The 19,474-nt window shown below is 41.5% G+C and overlaps 1 protein-coding gene across 8 annotated transcripts in view; it reads left to right on the top strand.

Annotated features, from left to right (window-relative positions):
• The window catches only part of LOC127654586 (chromodomain-helicase-DNA-binding protein 3-like), a 71,281-nt gene that overhangs the window by 1,496 nt on the left and 50,311 nt on the right, over positions 1 to 19,474 (top strand). For 6 of the 8 annotated variants that reach the window (XR_007971954.1, XM_052141842.1, XM_052141850.1 and 3 more), the window contains exons 2-12: positions 2,596 to 2,738; positions 2,888 to 3,052; positions 4,173 to 4,309; positions 5,055 to 5,293; positions 5,952 to 6,079; positions 6,168 to 6,297; positions 7,527 to 7,702; positions 8,388 to 8,645; positions 18,669 to 18,872; positions 18,965 to 19,182; positions 19,277 to 19,408. Coding sequence is in view for 7 of the 8 variants with exons in the window: in XM_052141842.1 (XP_051997802.1) it covers positions 2,596 to 2,738; positions 2,888 to 3,052; positions 4,173 to 4,309; positions 5,055 to 5,293; positions 5,952 to 6,079; positions 6,168 to 6,297; positions 7,527 to 7,702; positions 8,388 to 8,645; positions 18,669 to 18,872; positions 18,965 to 19,182; positions 19,277 to 19,408 (1,930 nt within the window). In the remaining variant the exon portion in view is untranslated. The remainder of the gene's footprint in view (positions 1 to 2,595; positions 2,739 to 2,887; positions 3,053 to 4,172; positions 4,310 to 5,054; positions 5,294 to 5,951; positions 6,080 to 6,167; positions 6,298 to 7,526; positions 7,703 to 8,387; positions 8,646 to 18,668; positions 18,873 to 18,964; positions 19,183 to 19,276; positions 19,409 to 19,474) is intronic. The other 2 variants (XM_052141836.1, XM_052141818.1) reach the window with 1 other exon arrangement.

Here is a 19,474-nt window from a genome sequence, read left to right as displayed (position 1 = left end):
CTCAATCACCGAGCCCCGAGTGCGTGCTGCTGCCGCCCCTGGCTGCAGTGAGCGGGAAAAAGGCTCTGCTCGCTCGAGCTCTCCACGCGCCTTAACAACAAAGACACGATAAAATCCAACTCATGTATCACAGCGCAATGGAGGCTGCCAGCGTTCCTTCTGGGTCATCTGCTGTGATTCAGACATGATATAATGATGTCTTCTGCAGCCGTGACACAATTATAAAGAAAAACCGAACTTGATGGTCTGCGTAAAAAGCTGGTTATTCACCCCGACACGTAGTTAAATTGTAAAGTTTTGAAAATTCTAATAGTTTATACAGAAAAGTCAGATTGCCATGTATAAATAATAATAACAATAATAATGTTAGATTATTATTTTGTAGACACTTAGGTACAGGGTTTAAATGGACATTGAAACCCTATAAATACCAGGGAAGTGTTTTTAAAATTGTGATTACCAGGCCTGGCGCAATAATAAAAACATAAAGTGAAATATTAAGAAGTCTTGGAAATTTCTATAGGTAATATAGGCTATGTGTTTCTAGTTTGACGGAGACTTTGCAGTAGAAGTGTTTGCCTGCAAGCCAGTGTGATATGACATCCCTTTGTTCATTGGTCTAATATCCTCTTAAGTTTTGTTTAAATCTACTACTTCCAATAACTGGTACTTGTCACACAAATGGAAATTAGCCCCAGCCTCAATGACAGGGATGCAAACTAATCACCTTTCAGCTAAAGTCCCCTCTTCAGAAGCTCATTTCCCCAAATTGTTCAGTACAATTTTCTATATTTTCCATATTAAAATAACTTGAAATGATTACTCTTAAACACTTAAAAAAGAAGAAGCTTTAAATACAACAAACAAATCAACAGAAATTATTCATCTGGAACACCTGCTATGACTTTCTCACCTTTTTCCAGTGCTCATGAATTTGCATCTCTGCTGTAAATGATAAATATGAAATAATATCCATCCAGTAATCATCAGGGATGCAAATGTATCTAACTTGCCCAAATTGTTTGATGACATTATCTAAATGTTCTTATTAAAATCTCTCAAAATGGTTACTATAAGCTTAATCAATTAAAAAAATCTTTAAAAACAAAAAAGCTTTAAATACAACAAACAAATCAACAGAGAATGTGCAGTTCATATGGAACACCTGCTATGACTTTCTCACCTTTTTCACTGCTCTTGAGTTTGCATCCCTGAATCATGGAACTGGAAAGGAAACTTGTTGGTCTAAAAGGGTCAAAACCCTGTAGGTTTGATATTATATAGGGACATACACAAGATATACAGACAGACACATTGTATTGATTTTGGAGGTTCAGGATTATTTATGATCATCTTTTAAAACAGTGATATATATATATATATATCTACATCATCTGGGACATTCTAAAAGGCTTAACGTGGCTTACTGTACTAATACAGTGATATTGAAAGACCAAACTCAGTACACATCATATTAATAAACCATACTATGTATAAAAAAATAAGATGAGTCCAAAATATGAACGCAACGCGTTTAATTACACGTTAAGCATTTTCTTCCCATAGAAAACCGTTATAAGAAAACGCTTAACGTTAAAAACGCTTAACGTGGCTTACTGTACTAATATACTATAAAATATATATTATATTATTCCACATATATATATATATAAATATTATATTTATATTTATAAATATTATATAAACATATAATCATATTTATTAATATGAGTTTGGTCTTTCAATATCACTGTATTAGTGCAGTAAGCCACGTTAAGCGTTTTCTTATAACGGTTTTCTATGGGAAGAAAACTAATTACAGGCTTAACGTGTAATTAAACGAGTTGCGTTCATATTTTGGACTCATCTTATTTGTTTATACATAGTATGGTTTATTAATATGATGTGTACTGAGTTTGGTCTTTCAATATCACTGTAGTAGTACAGTAAGCCACGTTAAGCGTTTTTCACGTTAAGCGTTTTAGAATGTCCCCATCATCTCCAGTGACCTGAAATCTTATGGAGTGCTGCATACATTATTTATCATCGTCTTAAAATCCCCTCTACCGACAGTTAATAGCTTATCATGTGAGCTAACTTTCATAATTAGGTCATGTAGATAATCATGTTTTCAAGATTAATTCATTAAGTCCTGCAGCTTAGTTGAAGTCAAAGTGGAATAAGTTATATTTCCTGTGTGACAGTCTCTGCCTCTGCACACCCTGTGTCGTTCTGGAGTCACACTGTTGTTCAGGGCTGTCCTTTCCTTCATATCGCGGCACCATTTTGTGGTTCATTCTGCATAACGTGGCGGCTCATTTTAGCTTATCACAGCCCATTCGGCCTGTTTCGCAGCCGACCCACCGGCCCGCTAGTTTCACACAATGGCCAGTCCGCCCATAATCGGCCCCAGTGTGTCAGCCCACCGGGAAAACGCCCTGTATGCCAGATTACCAGTCCAGCCCTGCTGTTGTTCGATAATTTAAGTGGGAAATGATTTGAAGGATATCTCAGAGGGTTTGTAAAGAATTATGATCACTTTCTTTTTATCACTCCTCCCATGTTCTCCCATTTCCCCACAATTCTCCCATTTAGATGATGGACACAATGTCGGCAAGATATCGGACAGAGACAGCCTGGGGAAAAAGAAACGAGGCCCAAAGAAAAAGAAAGAGCCAAAGAAAAAAGACAAGGACAAGGAGGGGAAGATGCCCAAAGCACGCAAGCGCAAAAAATTAGTATGTGATTGCTGTGACCTGACTTGATGCTTAAATGCATTTTTAGTCAACTTTAAATTATGGGAGTAATGGGAATCATTCGAAAACATTATACCATTTTTGGTACTATATTTGCTCTGAGGTTCTCTTTCTCTCTTATTCTTTCTCAGGACAGTGACGTAGAGAGAGACTCAGACTATGGCGTGAACTCTGACAGTGCTGCCAGTGATTATGGAGGAGAGAAGAAAAAGAAGAAAAAACACAAGGATAAAAAAGAAAAGAAAACCAAGAAAAAGAAGAAAGATGATGAAGACAGCACACACAAGGAGACAAAGGTAAGTAAAATGAAATAAGATGGAGGTTTTCACGCTAAAATACTGTGCACAAAAGTGGTGCAACTATTTATTTATTTAAAAAAAAATTGTTATCCCCTTTAACCCCTCCAGAATTTGGAATGCCCAAGTCCACCTACTTAGTAGGTCTCCGTGGTGGCGTGGTTAATCACTTCAATCCGGGTGGGGGAGGACAAGCCTCAGTTGCCTCCGATTCTGAGACCGCCAGTCTGTGCATCTTATCATGTGGCTCGTTGTGCATGACACCACGAAGACTCAGTATGTGGAGGCTCATGCTACTCTCCGTGATCCACGCACAACTTACCATGCGCCCCATTGCGACCACAAGGAGGTTACCCCATGTGACTCTACCCTTCCTAGCAACTTGAGCCAATTTGGTTGTTTAGGAGACCTGGCTGGAATCACTCAGCACACCCTGGATTCGAATTCACGACTCCAGGGGTGGTAGTCAGCGTCAATACTCGCTGAGCTATCCATGCCCCTAAGTGGTGCAACTATTTAGTGAATTTGCCCCTCTGAGGTATCCACATTTCATGGATTTAACATTTGAAAATGTTATTGTGAATATGCAATAAATTTGCCCTGATGCAAGGTGTTTGGAAACATTCACACATTCATTGTGAATGTTGTCTTATCTTTAAAGTACCATAAATAGAACTTTAAAATCCATTAAAAGCTCCAGTCAGGCTTCCTAAGCAACCAATTGGACCGGTTGCTAGGGTGGGTAGAGTCACGTTGGGTTAACTTCCTTGTGGTCACTATAATGTGGTTTTCGGTCTCGGTTGGGCACGTGGTGAGTTGTGTGTGGCTGCCGCAGAGAATAGCATGAGCCTCTACACGCCTCTAGATGCGGAGGCAACTGTGATTCATCCTCCGCCACCCGGATTTAAGTCACTACGCCACCACGAGGTATTAGAGCGCATTGGAAATTGGGCATTCTTATTTGGGAAGAAAGTAGGAGATAAAAAGCCATTAAAAAGTCATAGAAATGTCTTTAAGTGCATATACAGTGTACTGAATCAAATGATTGAAAAGATCATGGAAGATTAATGGAAGTTCATTGGTCAAAACTCATCCTGATTGTGTTAGCCATATGATGCAGTCTCTATTCCAGCCAGTAGAGTTGAAGACGTCGGCCCAGCTAGCTAAAGACTGGGGTTTAGAGGATGTTGATCACACATTCACCGAGGAGGATTACCACACACTAACCAACTACAAAGCCTTCAGCCAGTTCATGAGGTGCTGACCTTCGTAAGAGTTTCACACATTATAGCAAAGGTTGTAGCTTTATTTGGCAGTGCAGTTCTATTGTGATGCATATAACAGAAAGTTACATTTGTATTAAATTGATAAACTGTGATGTTGTTACTGACTAGTAATAATTACTTAATTACTTATTAAAGCTAAGACGTATAATTAACAAATTGTAAACCTTAAATATCTAAATCAAATGGTTTTATTCAAGTCAAAAATATTAGTGAATCAAACTTAATACACAAGGTTACACAAACTACAATTAAGGATAGAAATATCTTGTTAATGTAACAATTGTAGGTTACCACTTTTTACAGTGTACATTTGACTGTTGGAAATGTATGTAACTTGGGAATATACATAGTGATATATTTTTGCCATGATTTAATAGGATTCAGTAAATCCTACGAGTAAAATCTGCCCCTATAATTTTGTGTGATCATATTTCTCTTATAATACAGGGCATAATATAGTACCTAAACGTATAATATTTATATATGATAGGAGGTAAAGAAAAAACAGGCAAATAATAGCATTTATTTTATATAGAACTGACGTAAGAGTCTTTTATTATTGTTTTATATTTTTATCAGCAGAACAGAAAGAGCACAGGAGCCTGTTACTGCAGTGTTCAATTCACTGAACATGTTACTGCAATTGCTTGCTAATACTACATGTTCATATGTATTGCAGTAAAACAAAACAGTCTTCAACATATTATCCTCTGCAGACCCATGATTGCTAAGAAGAACCCTAAAATCCCCATGTCTAAGATGATGACCATTCTGGGTGCTAAATGGCGGGAGTTCAGCTCTAATAATCCATTCAAAGGTTCGGCAGCAGCGGTTGCTGCTGCAGCTGCTGCCGCCGCGGCTGCCGTTGCCGAGCAGGTCTCTGCTGCAACAGCATCCCCTGAACCTCCTCCTCAGCCACCACCACTTCGCAAGGCCAAAACCAAAGAGGGGAAAGGTGAGACATCAGGGTTTGCAGCTATGGTAGTTTTAATGCAGAATTTGTTTGCTAACTTTGGGCAAAACTAGTCACTTTTATGTTTATAATGATAATTATGATTGCAGATTCTAGATTGTTAAACATCAACATCAGTTGCCTGTCAGGCATTCCAAGCATTTCCAGTTTAATAAAACTAGCTTGATTGAATGTTTGCTATATAGTTAATGTGTAGTTTTTGTGTTTTGCCCAAACACTATATTACAACATCAGTTTTAATATCCGTCGTAAACATCTGCCAAATATACAAAGAGTGACACATTTATTACATAGGGCTATACGATTATGATGAAAAGATAACAGTTGATTATTTCCCTTTATATTGTGATTTTGATTATTAGAATTGACATCAAAACAGTTTTTGTGTGAGGCAACTGCTTGGCATAATTTTATGTAGGCCACACATCCAAAACAAGCTGAGAACTGTGTTCATGAATTAGGCTGGTTTATTTCTGTTTTATATATCAGTAAATCAAGACTTCACATTGACCCACTAAGCTATTTTTAAATTAATAATACACTAAAAGAGTGAACAGACATGTCTGATTTTGTAGGATTTCACTTGTGTTTCTTCAGTGTTTCTGTTAGTGATCCTGTCTTTCCTTATTCTCTTTTAAAGGTCCTGGCTACAAGAAACGCAGTAAGAGTCCTCGCGTCTCAGACAAGAAGAAGCCGAAACCTAAGAAAATGGCTCCACTTCGCATCAAACTGGGAGCAATTGGTAACAAGAGAAAGAAGAGCAGCTCGGTAAGATGAAGAGTTTGTCTAATGCATGTGTAAATGAATGTATGTAGGGTTTAGTTTTTGTGTTTGATTGTGTGTATTCATAATGTAGAGTGAAGAGGCAGAAGAAGACGACTCTGAGCAGGAAAACTCCAGCGTTCACAGTTCCTCAGTGCGTTCTGACAGCTCAGGACGTGTCAAAAAGAATAAGAGGGGTCGCCCGGCGAAGAAGAAGAAAAAAGGTGAGAACTGTTTTCACCAACACTGCATCTTTCTAGTGCCTTAGTCAAGTCAAGTCAAGTCAAGTCAACCCTGAAGGTAGTTTTTAAAGATTTCACACCTAAATAGCTTACAGACAACTTAACAGAAACTTATATAATATGTACTGGATGTATTTTATATATAATGGCTTATAAAGAATAATAAGGTGGCTTAAATGTAAATAAATAAATAGATTTGGACTAATTTTTGACTCTTAGTTAGTTTAAAACACTGCTAAGAAAACACACAACAAAATAGAAATAGAAAATTATTTGTTATTATTCATACCAGAATATCTTCTGTTATGTTGTAATCAAAAGTTACAGCATTTGGAACTCTGGTGACTATTTCTTCCCTCCAACCTCTCCAAGTGTTCCGGTGTTTTATTGAACATTAAACATTGGACTTTATTTCTTCTGCTCAACACAAACAAAGATTTTTAGAAGAAAGTCTCATCTCCGTTGGTCCATACAATGCAATTGAATGGGCACAAAATGAAGCTCCAAAAGGACGTAAAGGCAGCATAAAAGGAATCCATATGACTCCAGTGGTTTTATCCATGTCTTCAGAAGTGATATGATAAGTGTGGGTGAGAAATAGATCAATATTTAAGTCCTGTTTACTACCAGTCCCCACTTTCACTCTCTTCTTCTTTTGTTCTTGGTGATCCATGCATATCGCCACCTACTGGGCAGGAAGAAGAATTTATGGGAAAAAAGGATTTATATATTGATATTGAGTTTCTCACCCACACCTATCATACTGCTTCAGAAGACTGGAGTCATATGTATTACTTTTATGTTGTCTTTATCTGATATTTGGAGCTTCAAATTTCTGGTCACCATTTTCTTGCATTGGGAGGATCTACAGAGCTGAAGTATTCTTCTAAATATCTTTGTGTTTAGCAGAAGAAAAAAGTCATACACATCTGGGATGGCATTAGGATGAGTGAATGATGAGAGAATGTTTATTTTTGGGTGATCTATCCATTTAACGTTGCTTTTGAATGCAAACATCGCAATAAATCATTAAAAAAAATTTGGTCAAATATGCACTAATAATGACAAATGTTTTTGTATAATAAATACAATATTTCCTTAAATATTTCTTTACATACTTTGGATTAACTGAAGTTATAAGAAAGAAATGCACATTATTGTATATTTCTATATGTTCATATTACACTCTAAACACTTTATCTGACTGTCAGTGCTGGCCGATGAGGATGGTGATGGCTATGAGACAGACCATCAGGACTACTGCGAGGTGTGTCAGCAGGGAGGGGAGATCATTCTGTGTGATACATGTCCTCGAGCGTACCACCTGGTGTGCCTTGAGCCTGAGCTGGAGAAAGCCCCTGAGGGCAAGTGGAGCTGCCCTCACTGTGTGAGTCACATACACCCACCCAGTCCTTATACACTTAGGAATTACAGATTTATTTCAAGGGGCTTAATGAGACCAGACATCTTCTGATACCCCCCATTTTCATACGATTGGAGAAGATCACTGTTTCAAAAAATCTAAATTATGTTGCTGCCTTGGGGGCCTGGGTAGCTCAGCGAGTATTGATGCTGACTACCACCCCTGGGGTCACAAGCTTGAATTCAAGGCATGACTCCAGCCAGGTCTCCTAAACAACCAAATTGGTCCTTTTGCTAGGGAGGGTAGAGTCACATGGAGTAACCTCCTCGTAGTCACGATTAGTGGTTCTTGCTCTCAATGGGGCTCATGGTAAGTTGTGTGTGGATTGCAGAGAGTAGCATCAGCCTCAACATGCTGGGAGTCTCCGCGGTGTCGTGCACAATGAGCCATGTGATAAAATGCATGGATTGACTGTCTCAGAAGCAGAGGCAACTGAGACTTGTCCTTCGTCACCCAGATTTAGGTGAGTAGCCATGCCATGATGAGGACCTACTAAGTAGCCTTGTGGGAATTGGGCATTCCAAATTGGGATAAAAATTGATAAAAGTGGATGTCTTTGGCTAAAGTTTGAGACACAAAAACACCATCTAGATGTTTTATGGAAAATGAAATATAATGAAAAGAGTGTTACATTGCTGTTACATTTTAGGAGAAGGAAGGGATCCAATGGGAAGCAAAGGAAGAAGAATTTGAGGACTTTGAAGAGGAGTGTGATGATGTCCGGGATGTGGAGTCGGGGCTGGGTGGAGAGGAAGAGGAGGATGATCACATAGAGTTTTGTCGTGTGTGTAAAGATGGAGGAGAGCTGCTGTGCTGTGACTCCTGCCCGTCGTCCTATCACATTCACTGCCTAAACCCCCCACTACCGGAGATCCCTAATGGAGAGTGGCTGTGTCCACGCTGCACTGTGAGTGAAGCTCTGAGAATTGTTGTTGTGTGTCAAAATTAGCTTCCAAGTTTCCATCCACTTTTTGCACTGTTCTGTTATTGACAAAGTAAAAATGTGTAAAAAAATCTCCTGTTCATTTCCATTCAAATTGCCTTTTACTGATAAAATCGTGTGCGTCATGACATCATTCTTAAAAAAACACTTTGTCACATAAGTTTTGGTTAAGCACAAAAGAAATCTGCCCTTGAGGCATTTCCAAACAGAATGTTGTGTATATCGCAAATCGTGTACCTTTCATGTCCCAATTGTTCCCACATTTGTTTAAAATGGATAGAGTATTAAAACAATTTATTGAAATTGGCCAGCTTACTGTCATTTTAATTTCACATACAATAATTACAATAGTAGGAAATATCAAAAGACGTTGTTGAAATGGAGAATTAGATTGTCTGTATCTGAGATTTTTTCAACAGAGCTAGTGGCATTATTGAGCCTGTAATCCTATATTACACTCTAGAATAAAAAATAGGGACAATCCGTTCACATTATGTAATTTTATTAGTCCCTGCAGAAAATATGTTGTGAAACTGAACAAAACATAAAAACTTCAACACTCACAAAATTACGTGCTTGTATTCTTTTCTAATTTTTCGAACCAAAAGAAACACTCATTTCTTTTTCTTTTACATGTGTAAATAAACACTCAATATCATGAAGTGCTTGAGACAAACATCCATTTGCAACAGCTAGCATTATCTGCAGTCGAATTTTCTAAGATATGTTGGAATTTACATTAAAACGATGTCCACCACTTCCAACAAAAAAACCATCAAAATATGGAATGTTTGAACAAATTTTGGTGTCTTGTTTATATCTTTAGGTATAATATGATCCCATATAGCTCTGTTATTTATGACTTTATTTATCTGTCTCTGTACACTTATGGTTTCTTGTTCTTCGTTTAACTTAATTACTCCCTCCATATCCTTTTTCTCTTATGTCTATTTTTATTTGTGTATTAATTATTTTGGCAATTCTGTTTTGTCCCTTTAGCGCTGAATGTTATTCCCTTTTTTCTTTTCCTTTCTGAAAACTTTTGTCTGTTATTACAATACAATAAAAAAGAAGCACTTTTTTTCTGGTCTTTTCTCGTTGGCCAACATCCACTTCAGACACTGGGAGAGATTAAACAACTTTAAATCACAGGCGTACAGACTGGACATTGCAGATTCACTTTTGTTTTTTTGTTTTTTACCAGCATGCCAATCGTACAGGATTAATATAACCTGGGGTTATTTTAACCGTCCATTTTGGTAAAAGACGCCATAATCTTTAAAAATGCACAGTCCATAAACGTCTGGGAAAATAAAGGTCATTTTCTTTAATGAAATTGAGCAAAACTCGAGTCTCCTCATGAGTCCCAATTGTTCCTCTCCGTTATGCTGTATGTTGTGAGGACAGATGTGATGTAAATTCTGTAATGTGACACAAATTTTTTTGCGTTAATGCCAGTTTTCTCAACAAAAAGTCTTTCCAGACAAGTTTTTCATAACATTTGACATATCGATATAGGATTTATGTGTTAAAGTTGTGAAATGTTAGGTATAAATGTTTCCATCAGCTATAGTATATCTATAAACATTTTGATGCTCTAAACCTTTGTTCTCAAAATATCCTTGGATGGAAACATAGTTATACTTTATTCTAAAAGGCAGGACACAAAGCTTAATTTAGGAAAAAATATATTGTAAAATTGTATAGGCCTTTTTACTAAGTGCATGTGTCCAGAGCTGCTGTTGCACTACACGCTAACCTGCAAACATAGTTTGCCTGGCTCAGCTGAACCGTTTAGGTTGAACTGGGGTTGACTTGAGTTTGGTTTGTTTGAGATTAAATACATTTAGTTTTGTTGTTTTAATAAACTGATATAGATTGTGTTAAAATCATTTTAATCATGTTGAGATGAGATAACGTCTAGGTTACTGTTGTAACCTCCGTTCCCTGGTGGAGGGAACGAGATGTTATGTCCAATGAAGCAACACTAGGGGACTTCTTTGAAGGCCTCAGTTACCTCTGAACTTGAGAAAATGCCAATGAGAAATTGGCAGACAGAATTTGCATGTCCCTCCCACGGACATACGGGTATAAAAGGAGGGAATCATGCGTCTGTCCATTCAGGTTTTGCACTGAGGAGCCAAGAATAAGGATCGGCCATAACAGTGGCCTGGTTCAGTGTCGTGGCCGGGGGGACACACGTCTCGTTCCCTCCATTACAACGGAGGTTACAACAGTAACCTAGACATTCCCCGTCTGTCACTCACTTCGACGTTGTATCAAATGAAGCGACACTAGGTGTCCCTATTCAATCATGCCATGCGCTGAACCGTGTATGTGCGCTGCTGATGCAGGTGCGGGCAGGCAGTTGCATGCCAAGGCGACAGGCTGCATCAGGCTGCATGTACCCTTCCCCGACGCCCTATAAAAATCGTCAGAAACTTTTTAGGTTCCACCACCCGAAGGGGGGAACAACGCGACGTGCCAAGCATGAGAGCAGGCTGCGCCAGCTGCGCCTTTTCTCTCTATGTTTCTCGCATAGAATTAAAGTGGCTGGGGCCATCTTAATGCTATCACGCATCAGGGAAGGCGTTGTTTTCCAACACCTATTCTTTCAGGGGGAAAAGACCCCACGGAGACCACCAACTGCACAGGCTGGGGGGAGGTAAAGAGGAATACATCATATGAGTTTTCAGGTAATCTACCTGCTGTGAGGGAGGATTTGCTACAAACACGGCGACCGGGGGACAGCAGGGACTGCCCAAGGGAGACGTGGGTCCGCTTGTAGGGTGACCGTACCGCGGACAATACACACAGGGGGATTAATCCACACAAGGTCTCATCCTGTGGAGCACCTATTCCAGTACAGAGTAATTTTAGTACCTGACAAAACACAGGACGAGACCGACTCAACCCTGAGATTGTAAAATGCTGTAAAGGTATTGGGTGTTGCCTAGCCCGCTGCTCTGCATATGTCTGCTAGGGAGGTGCCGTTTGCCAGTGCCCACGAGGATGCCACATTTCTTGTCGAGTGTGCTCAAACCCGCAAGGAGGTGGACTCGGCCTGGGTGTGATAGGCCAATGCAGTGGCATCCACGACCCAGTGGGAAGCCTCTGTTTGTTGACAGTGTTCCCTTTCCGCTGTCCACCAAAGCAGACAAAGAGCTGCTCAGAACATATAAAGCTCTGCGTGCGGTACGCAAAGCACATACCAAACACAGCAATGAAAAGGCTGAGTCTGCCTCCTCCCAGGGCTGCGTCACTTGCAGGTTCACTACCTGGTCCCTGAAGGGGGTCGTAGGTACCTTGGGCACGTAGCCCGGTCGGTGCCTTAGGACGACATTGGTGTCAGATAATCAGATCGTGCTTCCCAAGGGACTTACCGTCCACTGCGTCATGGTGAGCCGATCTGTTGGCTACATAAACCTTCAAGTTGGAGGGGGACAGCCTCCCCTCCAGCCTCTACTGCAGAAATGAGAGCACTGACCCGACTGCTCACCTCTGTGGGTCTTCAGATCGGGAAGAACACCAATTTATGAACAAGCGACATTTTAGGGTGTACAGTTGCCCTGTAGAGGGAGCTCTGGCTTTGTTGATCGTGTCTACGGCAGCAGGTGGTAGATCTTCCGCATCCCGTCCAGGGGCAGACATGCCAGAGGGTCCCCCGTCCCTGAGAAAGAAGGCCTTCCTCAGGGGAAGTCGCGAGGAGTGTGAGATCCGAGAACCATGTCTGTGTGGGCCAGTAGGGGGCCACCAGAATGACTTGTTCCTCGTCCTCCCTGACCTTGCACTGCACCCGTGCAAGTAGGCTCACTGGGGGAAATGCATACTTGCGCAGCCCCCGGGACCAGCTGTGTGCCAGCGCATCTGTCCCGAGGGGAGCCTCCGCTAAGGAGTATCAGAGCAGGCAACGGGAGGTCTCTTGGGAAGCAAACAGGTCTATCTGTGCTTTGCCGAACCGCTCCCAAATCAGCTGGACCACCTGGGGGTGGAGCCTACGCTGAGCATACCTTGTCATGATGGCATGTCCGCTGCCGTATTGAGGTTTCCTGGGATGTGAGTGGCATGCAATGACTTGAGTTGTTGCTGGCTCCAAAGGAGGAGATGGCGGGCGAGTTGTGACATATGACGAGAGCGCACGGCACCTTTGTGATTTATCTACGCTATCGTAGCGGTGCTGTCTGATTGAATCAAGACGCGCTTGCCCTGTATTAGCAGGAGAAACCTCCCGAGGGCAAGTATTACAGCCAGCAACTCTAGGCAGTTCATGTGCCAACCCAGCCGGGGCCCCGTCCAGGAGCCGGTGGCTGCGTGCCTTTTGTACTTGCCCCCCCAACCCTGCTTGGAGGCGTCTGTGGTGACTAGAACGTGTCGGGATACCTGCTGTATGGGGACTTCTGTCCGCAGAAAACAAAAGTCTATCCAGGGGTTGAAAGTCTGGCGGCAGGTGGGGGGCGATGAACACATGGTGCGTGCCGCGGTGCCATGCCCTTCTCGGGACTCGAGCCTGGAGCCAGTGCTGAAGCGGTTTCATATGCATCAACCCCAGTGGTGCGACCGCCGCTAAGGATGCCATATGCCCCAGGAGCCTCTGGAATTGTTTTAGAGGAACCGCTGTGCCTGGCTTAAATAAGGTGAGGCATTTCAGTACCGACTGTGCACGCTCGTTGGTGAGGTGTGCTGTCATTGAGACTGAGTCTAACTCCATGCCGAGAAAAGAGATGCTCTGAACCGGGGTGAGCTTGCTCGTTTCCCAGTTGACCTGAAGCCCTAGACGGCTGAGGTGCCTGAGCACCTGGTCCCTGTGGGGGCACAGTGACTCTCGAGAGTGGGCTAGGATGAGCCAGTCGTCGAGGTAATTGAATATTCAAATGCCCACTTCCCTTAGAGGGGCAAGGGCTGCCTCTGCGACCTTCGTTAATATGTGAGGGGACAGGGACATGCCGAAGGGGAGGACCTTGTACTGATGTGCATGGCCATCGAAAATGAACCGTAGGAAGGGTTGGTGTCAAGGCAAGATAGAGTCATGGAAGTACGCGTCCTTCAGGTCTACCGCTGCAAACCAATCTTGATGCTGGACACAAGTTAGAATGTGTCTTTGCGTGAGCATTTTGAACGGGAGTTTGTGTATGGTCTGGTTGAAAACTTGCAAGATCGGTCGTAAGCCACTGCATTTCTTGGGTACGATGAAGGGCTGTAGAAACAATTCTTCATCTCGGCTGGAGGGACATGCTGTATCACGTCTTTGTTAGTAAAAGGGTCGTGATCTCCGAACGCAGGGTGTTGGTGTCTTCGCCATGCACCGAGGTAAAGCGGATGCTGGCGAAAGGGGGCAGGGGCCTGGTGAACTGAATCGCGTAGCCAAGTCGGATGGTCCTGGCCAGCCAGCGCGACGGGTTGGGCAGTGAGAGCCACGCATCCAAGCTCCGTGCGAGGGGCACTAAGGGGACGATAATTTTTTACTTTTACCTGGCGAGGCTTCGCAGTGGAGCGGAGCAGGAAGCAGGGTGTCGGGAAGCAAAAAGCATGTCCCGAGGCTTTGGTGCTGAAAGAAGACTTGAAGCACTTACCTTGCTCTGCACACCTGGCAGGGGATGGGTTAGTGACTGAGTAGGCATCCGTGTAGGCATCCTCTCGACTCATCTGAACCGGCCGGCCGGGGGGCAGCAGTCGTGGAAACATCATCCAGCTTGCGGGGTCCGAGGGAGTAAACAGACTGGCCGTGAGGCGAGCCGTTCTCACCTTGAGCCCGAATGAAAGAAAACGAGTGCGCTGGGGGGCGGGTGGTTCGTGGGGATGTACCCGGCAAAACCGAGCCCGCTGTACGCCCCAAATTGCCTTCATCATCAGAACCTCAATCCTGTAGGAAGGAGGCGCGGCGCGGGGAGCAGCTGAAGTGGCTTTCTCTCGGAGGAAAGAAAGCCGTGACTGCAACGTTGTCATGGTTATGTTCTCACACTTAGAATATGAACCATTCATTAAAGGCTGCCTGCGTGTGATCGCAGCCCAGGCACATGTGGCAGCTCTTATGACCATCAGAAGCTGAGAGAAATCGACCACATCCAGGAACTACACAGGGGTGGAAGGGCATCTTTATAAAGACGCGTCCTGAAAAGAACATACAACGACAGCTGTGTATTGCTCTTTTAGAGTAAATAACTCTTTCAGCAGCGCTGTCGAAACACCCAGAGGCAAAGCTGCACTGCCATGCAGAGAAGGAGAAAGCCGCTGATATGTGCCGTAAATCCAACAGCATACACTCTACGAAGGTGAGTGGAACAGTAAGAGAAATCTGAATGGACAGATGCATGATTCCCTCCTTTTATACCCATTTGTCCAGGGGAGGGACATGCAAATTCTGTCTGCCAATTTCTCATTGGCCTTTTCTCAAGTTCAGAGGTAAACGAGGCCTTCAAAATAGTCCTCTAGTGTCGCTTCATTGGAGACAACGTCGATGTGAGCGACAGACGGGGAAATTGAGTTGCGTTTAGTTGAGATAAAATGTTGTTGAGTTGAATTTAGGTACACTGGGTTGAGCTGATATTTGATAGACTGGGTTGTGTTGGCTTCAATCAAATCCATGTAATGTTTTAAAAAAAAATTTTGTTAATTTTTTTTTTTTTTTTAATTGAAGGCACATCACCGGTATACTAACTAAATATTGCGATACCAAAAAAATAAAAATGGTACAATATCATCTTGTTAATTTCGGTACCATATTAAAGTATGCTGCCATTAGCAAAATGTAATGTAATGTGAGAGTTTTTAGATTAAATCAAAGACTAATAATATAAAAAGCTCTATATGGCCAAGTGTGATCATTAAACAGCAGAAGGATGTCATTTAATGAAATAATATATAGTCTCATACACTGTGCGCCATAGTATGAATAAGAGGTGCCTCTCCACCCTGTCATCTCCTTCACACACACAGGCATGCACACGAACACACACACAACTGCAACACACACTACGAATGCTTGATTGTTATGCAGTGTGTCCAATAGTATCCATCTGCAGAGCCACTGATCAGTTGCTGAGTGTATAAATGGCTGTGAGTGTTAACTCTATAATGAACTCTTTCTCCATTGCAGCTCTGAGATGTCAGCTTGTGAGTCACAGCAAGTTTGATATAACAAGCTCTTCATAAACAGGAAGCACTTCAAAGATCTTTTAAAATAAAAGTCCCACTGAAATGAGAGATCTGTTCAACTGACTGTGAAATTGAAGACAATTGAAGACAAAAATATTACTACTGTATAAAAGTGTAATATTCAAAGCAGTCACAATAATACTCATAGTAACAACAATATAATATTAAATGGTTATATTATTAGTATTATTATCTGTAAGCAATATCACATAAGCAAGTGTACTGAATATCAGCATGTTGTGATTCTGCCATGGTAGACTTTTTCCTCAGGTAATTAGATTATTTACATTTAATGTTTTCATTTATACTGTAAAGCTCTGTTTTGCATCTTTTTTTTCTACCAATAATGATAATATTTATATATATATATATATATATATATATATATATATATATATATATATATATATATATATATATATATATATATATATATATACAGTGCTATACAAAAGTTTTATGCACTTGTGAAAAATGTTACATAGTGAGGATGTCTTCAAAAATACTGCCATAAATAGTTTTCATTTATCAATTAACATCATACAAAGTCCAGTAAACATAAAAAAGCTAAATCAATATTTGGTGTGGCCACCTTTGCCTTTAAAACAGCCCCAATTCTCCTAGGTACACCTGGACACATTGTTTCTTGGTTGTTGGCAGATAGGATATTCCAAGTTTCATGGAGAATTTGTCACAGTTCTTTAATCTATTGTCTCAATTGCTTCTGCTTTATGTAATCTCATACTGTCTCAATGTACATGACATCTCTTGCAGAGCACCCTGTTAATAATAATAATAATAATAATTCCTTACTTTTATATAGCGCTTTTCTAGGCACTCAAAGCCCTTTACTTAGTATATGGGGACTCTCCTCAACCACCACCAGTGTGCAGCATCCACCTGAATGATGCGACGGCAGTCATAGTGCACCAGTACACTCACCACACACCAGCTATTGGTGGAGAAGAGAGAGTAGAGTGATACAGCCAATTAATGGATGGGGGTTATTAGGAGGCCATGATTGAGAAGGGCCTATGGGGAAATTTGGCCAGGACACCGTCTCATTTCGAGACGTGCCTAAAACGTTTGCACAGTACTGTATATATATATATATATATATATATATATATATATATATATATATATATATATATATATACACACTCACCTAAAGGATTATTAGGAACACCTGTTCAATTTCTCATTAATGCAATTATCTAATCAACCAATCACATGGCAGTTGCTTCAATGCATTTAGGGGTGTGGTCCTGGTCAAGACAATCTCCTGAACTCCAAACTGAATGTCAGAATGGGAAAGAAAGGTGATTTAAGCAATTTTGAGCGTGGCATGGTTGTTGGTGCCAGACGGGCCGGTCTGAGTATTTCACAATCTGCTCAGTTACTGGGATTTTCACGCACAACCATTTCTAGGGTTTACAAAGAATGGTGTGAAAAGGGAAAAACATCCAGTATGCGGCAGTCCTGTGGGCGAAAATGCCTTGTCATTTGTCAGAGGAGAATGGGCCGACTGATTCAAGCTGATAGAAGAGCAACTTTGCCTGAAATAACCACTCATTACAACCGAGGTATGCAGCAAAGCATTTGTGAAGCCACAACATGCACAACCTTGAGGCGGATGGGCTACAACAGCAGAAGACCCCACTGGGTACCACTCATCTCCACTACAAATAGGAAAAAGAGGCTACAATTTGCAAGAGCTCACCAAAATTGGACAGTTGAAGACTGGAAAAATGTTGCCTGGTCTGATGAGTCTTGATTTCTGTTGAGACATTCAGATGGTAGAGTCAGAATTTGGCGTAAACAGACTGAGAACATGGATCCATCATGCCTTGTTACCACTGTGCAGGCTGGTGGTGGTGGTGTAATGGTGTGGGGGATGTTTTCACACTTTAGGCCCCTTAGTGCCAATTGGGCATCATTTAAATGCCACGGCCTACCTGAGCATTGTTTCTGACCATGTCCATCCCTTTATGGCCACCATGTACCCATCCTCTGATGGCTACTTCCAGCAGGATAATGCACCATGTCACAAAGCTCGAATCATTTCAAATTGGTTTCTTGAACATGACAATGAGTTCACTGTACTAAAATGGCCCTCATAGTCACCAGATCTCAACCCAATAGAGCATCTTTGGGATGTGGTGGAACGGGAGCTTCGTGCCCTGGATGTGCATCCCACAAATCTCCATCAACTGCAAGATGCTATCCTATCAATATGGGCCAACATTTCTAAAGAATGCTTTCAGCACTTTGTTGAATCAATGCCACTTAGTATTAAGGCAGTTCTGAAGGCTAAAGGGGTCAAACACAGTATTAGTATGGTGTTCTTAATAATCCTTTAGGTGAGTGTATATATATATATATATATATATATATATATATATATATATATAGTATATTGTTGAAAAGTATTATATTTTCATTAAAGCTGTACAGTATGTATTTGTTTAAACACAATTTGATCATAACATTTAATTAAAGCATTTAACATGGAATCCAGAAAAATTTGAACAAAAAATGGCATAATTTGTGTCGATAAGACTTTATGCAGTTCTTTTAGACAAGTACATTTTTGTGTGGTGTAATAAAAAATCTGAGGTTTTTTATTTGTAGCCTAAGCATCGAATTAGTATCGATACCAAGGTACCAGGGCTGGTATTGTATCGAAGCCAAAGTGTTGGTTTCGGAGCAACCCTAGTATGTAGACAGTTTTATCAATACTCTTATCAAAACACATGAACAGAAGAATTGTTGATGTCTGTCCAGTAGGAATTGTTTGATGAGATATGCTTATTCCAATTGTCTGTCTTTCAGTGTCCACCGATCAAAGGACGAGTGCAGAAGATTCTGCACTGGCGATGGGGTGAACCCCCACAACCAGTTCCTGTCCATCCACCCCCAGATGCGCCCCCTGATGCCCCAACCCCTCCACCCATGAAGGGCCGTCCAGAGAGAGAGTTCTTTGTGAAGCTGGCAGGACAGTCTTACTGGCACTGCACCTGGATTACAGAGCTACAGGTGAGGGAGTGACACAAATAGTGTAAGAGAGATAGATATGATGAAATAAAAGTGCACCAAAGACTTTCTTTCTCCTTCCATCCATCCTGCAGCTGGAGATCTTCCACTCTGTGATGTTCCGGAACTATCAGAGGAAAACAGACATGGATGAGCCGCCCAGTCTGGACTATGGCTCTGGGGGAGAGGAGGATTCTGGGAAGAGTGAGAAGCGGAGGGCCAAAGACCCTCAATATGCCATTTTGGAGGAGAAATATTATCGCTATGGCATCAAGCCAGAGTGGATGGTGGTGCACAGGATAATCAACCACAGGTGTGTGTGTGTTAAAAATAACATTACATGTACTGATCATTCTCAATTTCATCATATTAGCACGTCTGCTGAAGGCTTTGATATGTGTGTGCAGCGTGGATAAAAAGGGGATCTACCACTACCTGGTTAAATGGCGAGATCTGACCTATGACCAGTGCACTTGGGAGATGGACGATCTGGACATCCCAGAGTTTGCAGTGCACAAAGCTGCCTACTGGAGACACAGGTGCAGTTATGGGCAGTTGACATAAATAATTATAATTAATTATATTTGTTTGAACACTCAAAGTAA

This window comes from Xyrauchen texanus, chromosome 2 (genome assembly GCF_025860055.1).
Source record: "Xyrauchen texanus isolate HMW12.3.18 chromosome 2, RBS_HiC_50CHRs, whole genome shotgun sequence".
In the NCBI taxonomy this organism is placed as follows: domain Eukaryota; kingdom Metazoa; phylum Chordata; class Actinopteri; order Cypriniformes; family Catostomidae; genus Xyrauchen; species Xyrauchen texanus.
The sequence above is the reverse complement of the archived record's forward strand: the minus strand, read 5'-3'. Positions and strand labels throughout refer to the sequence as shown.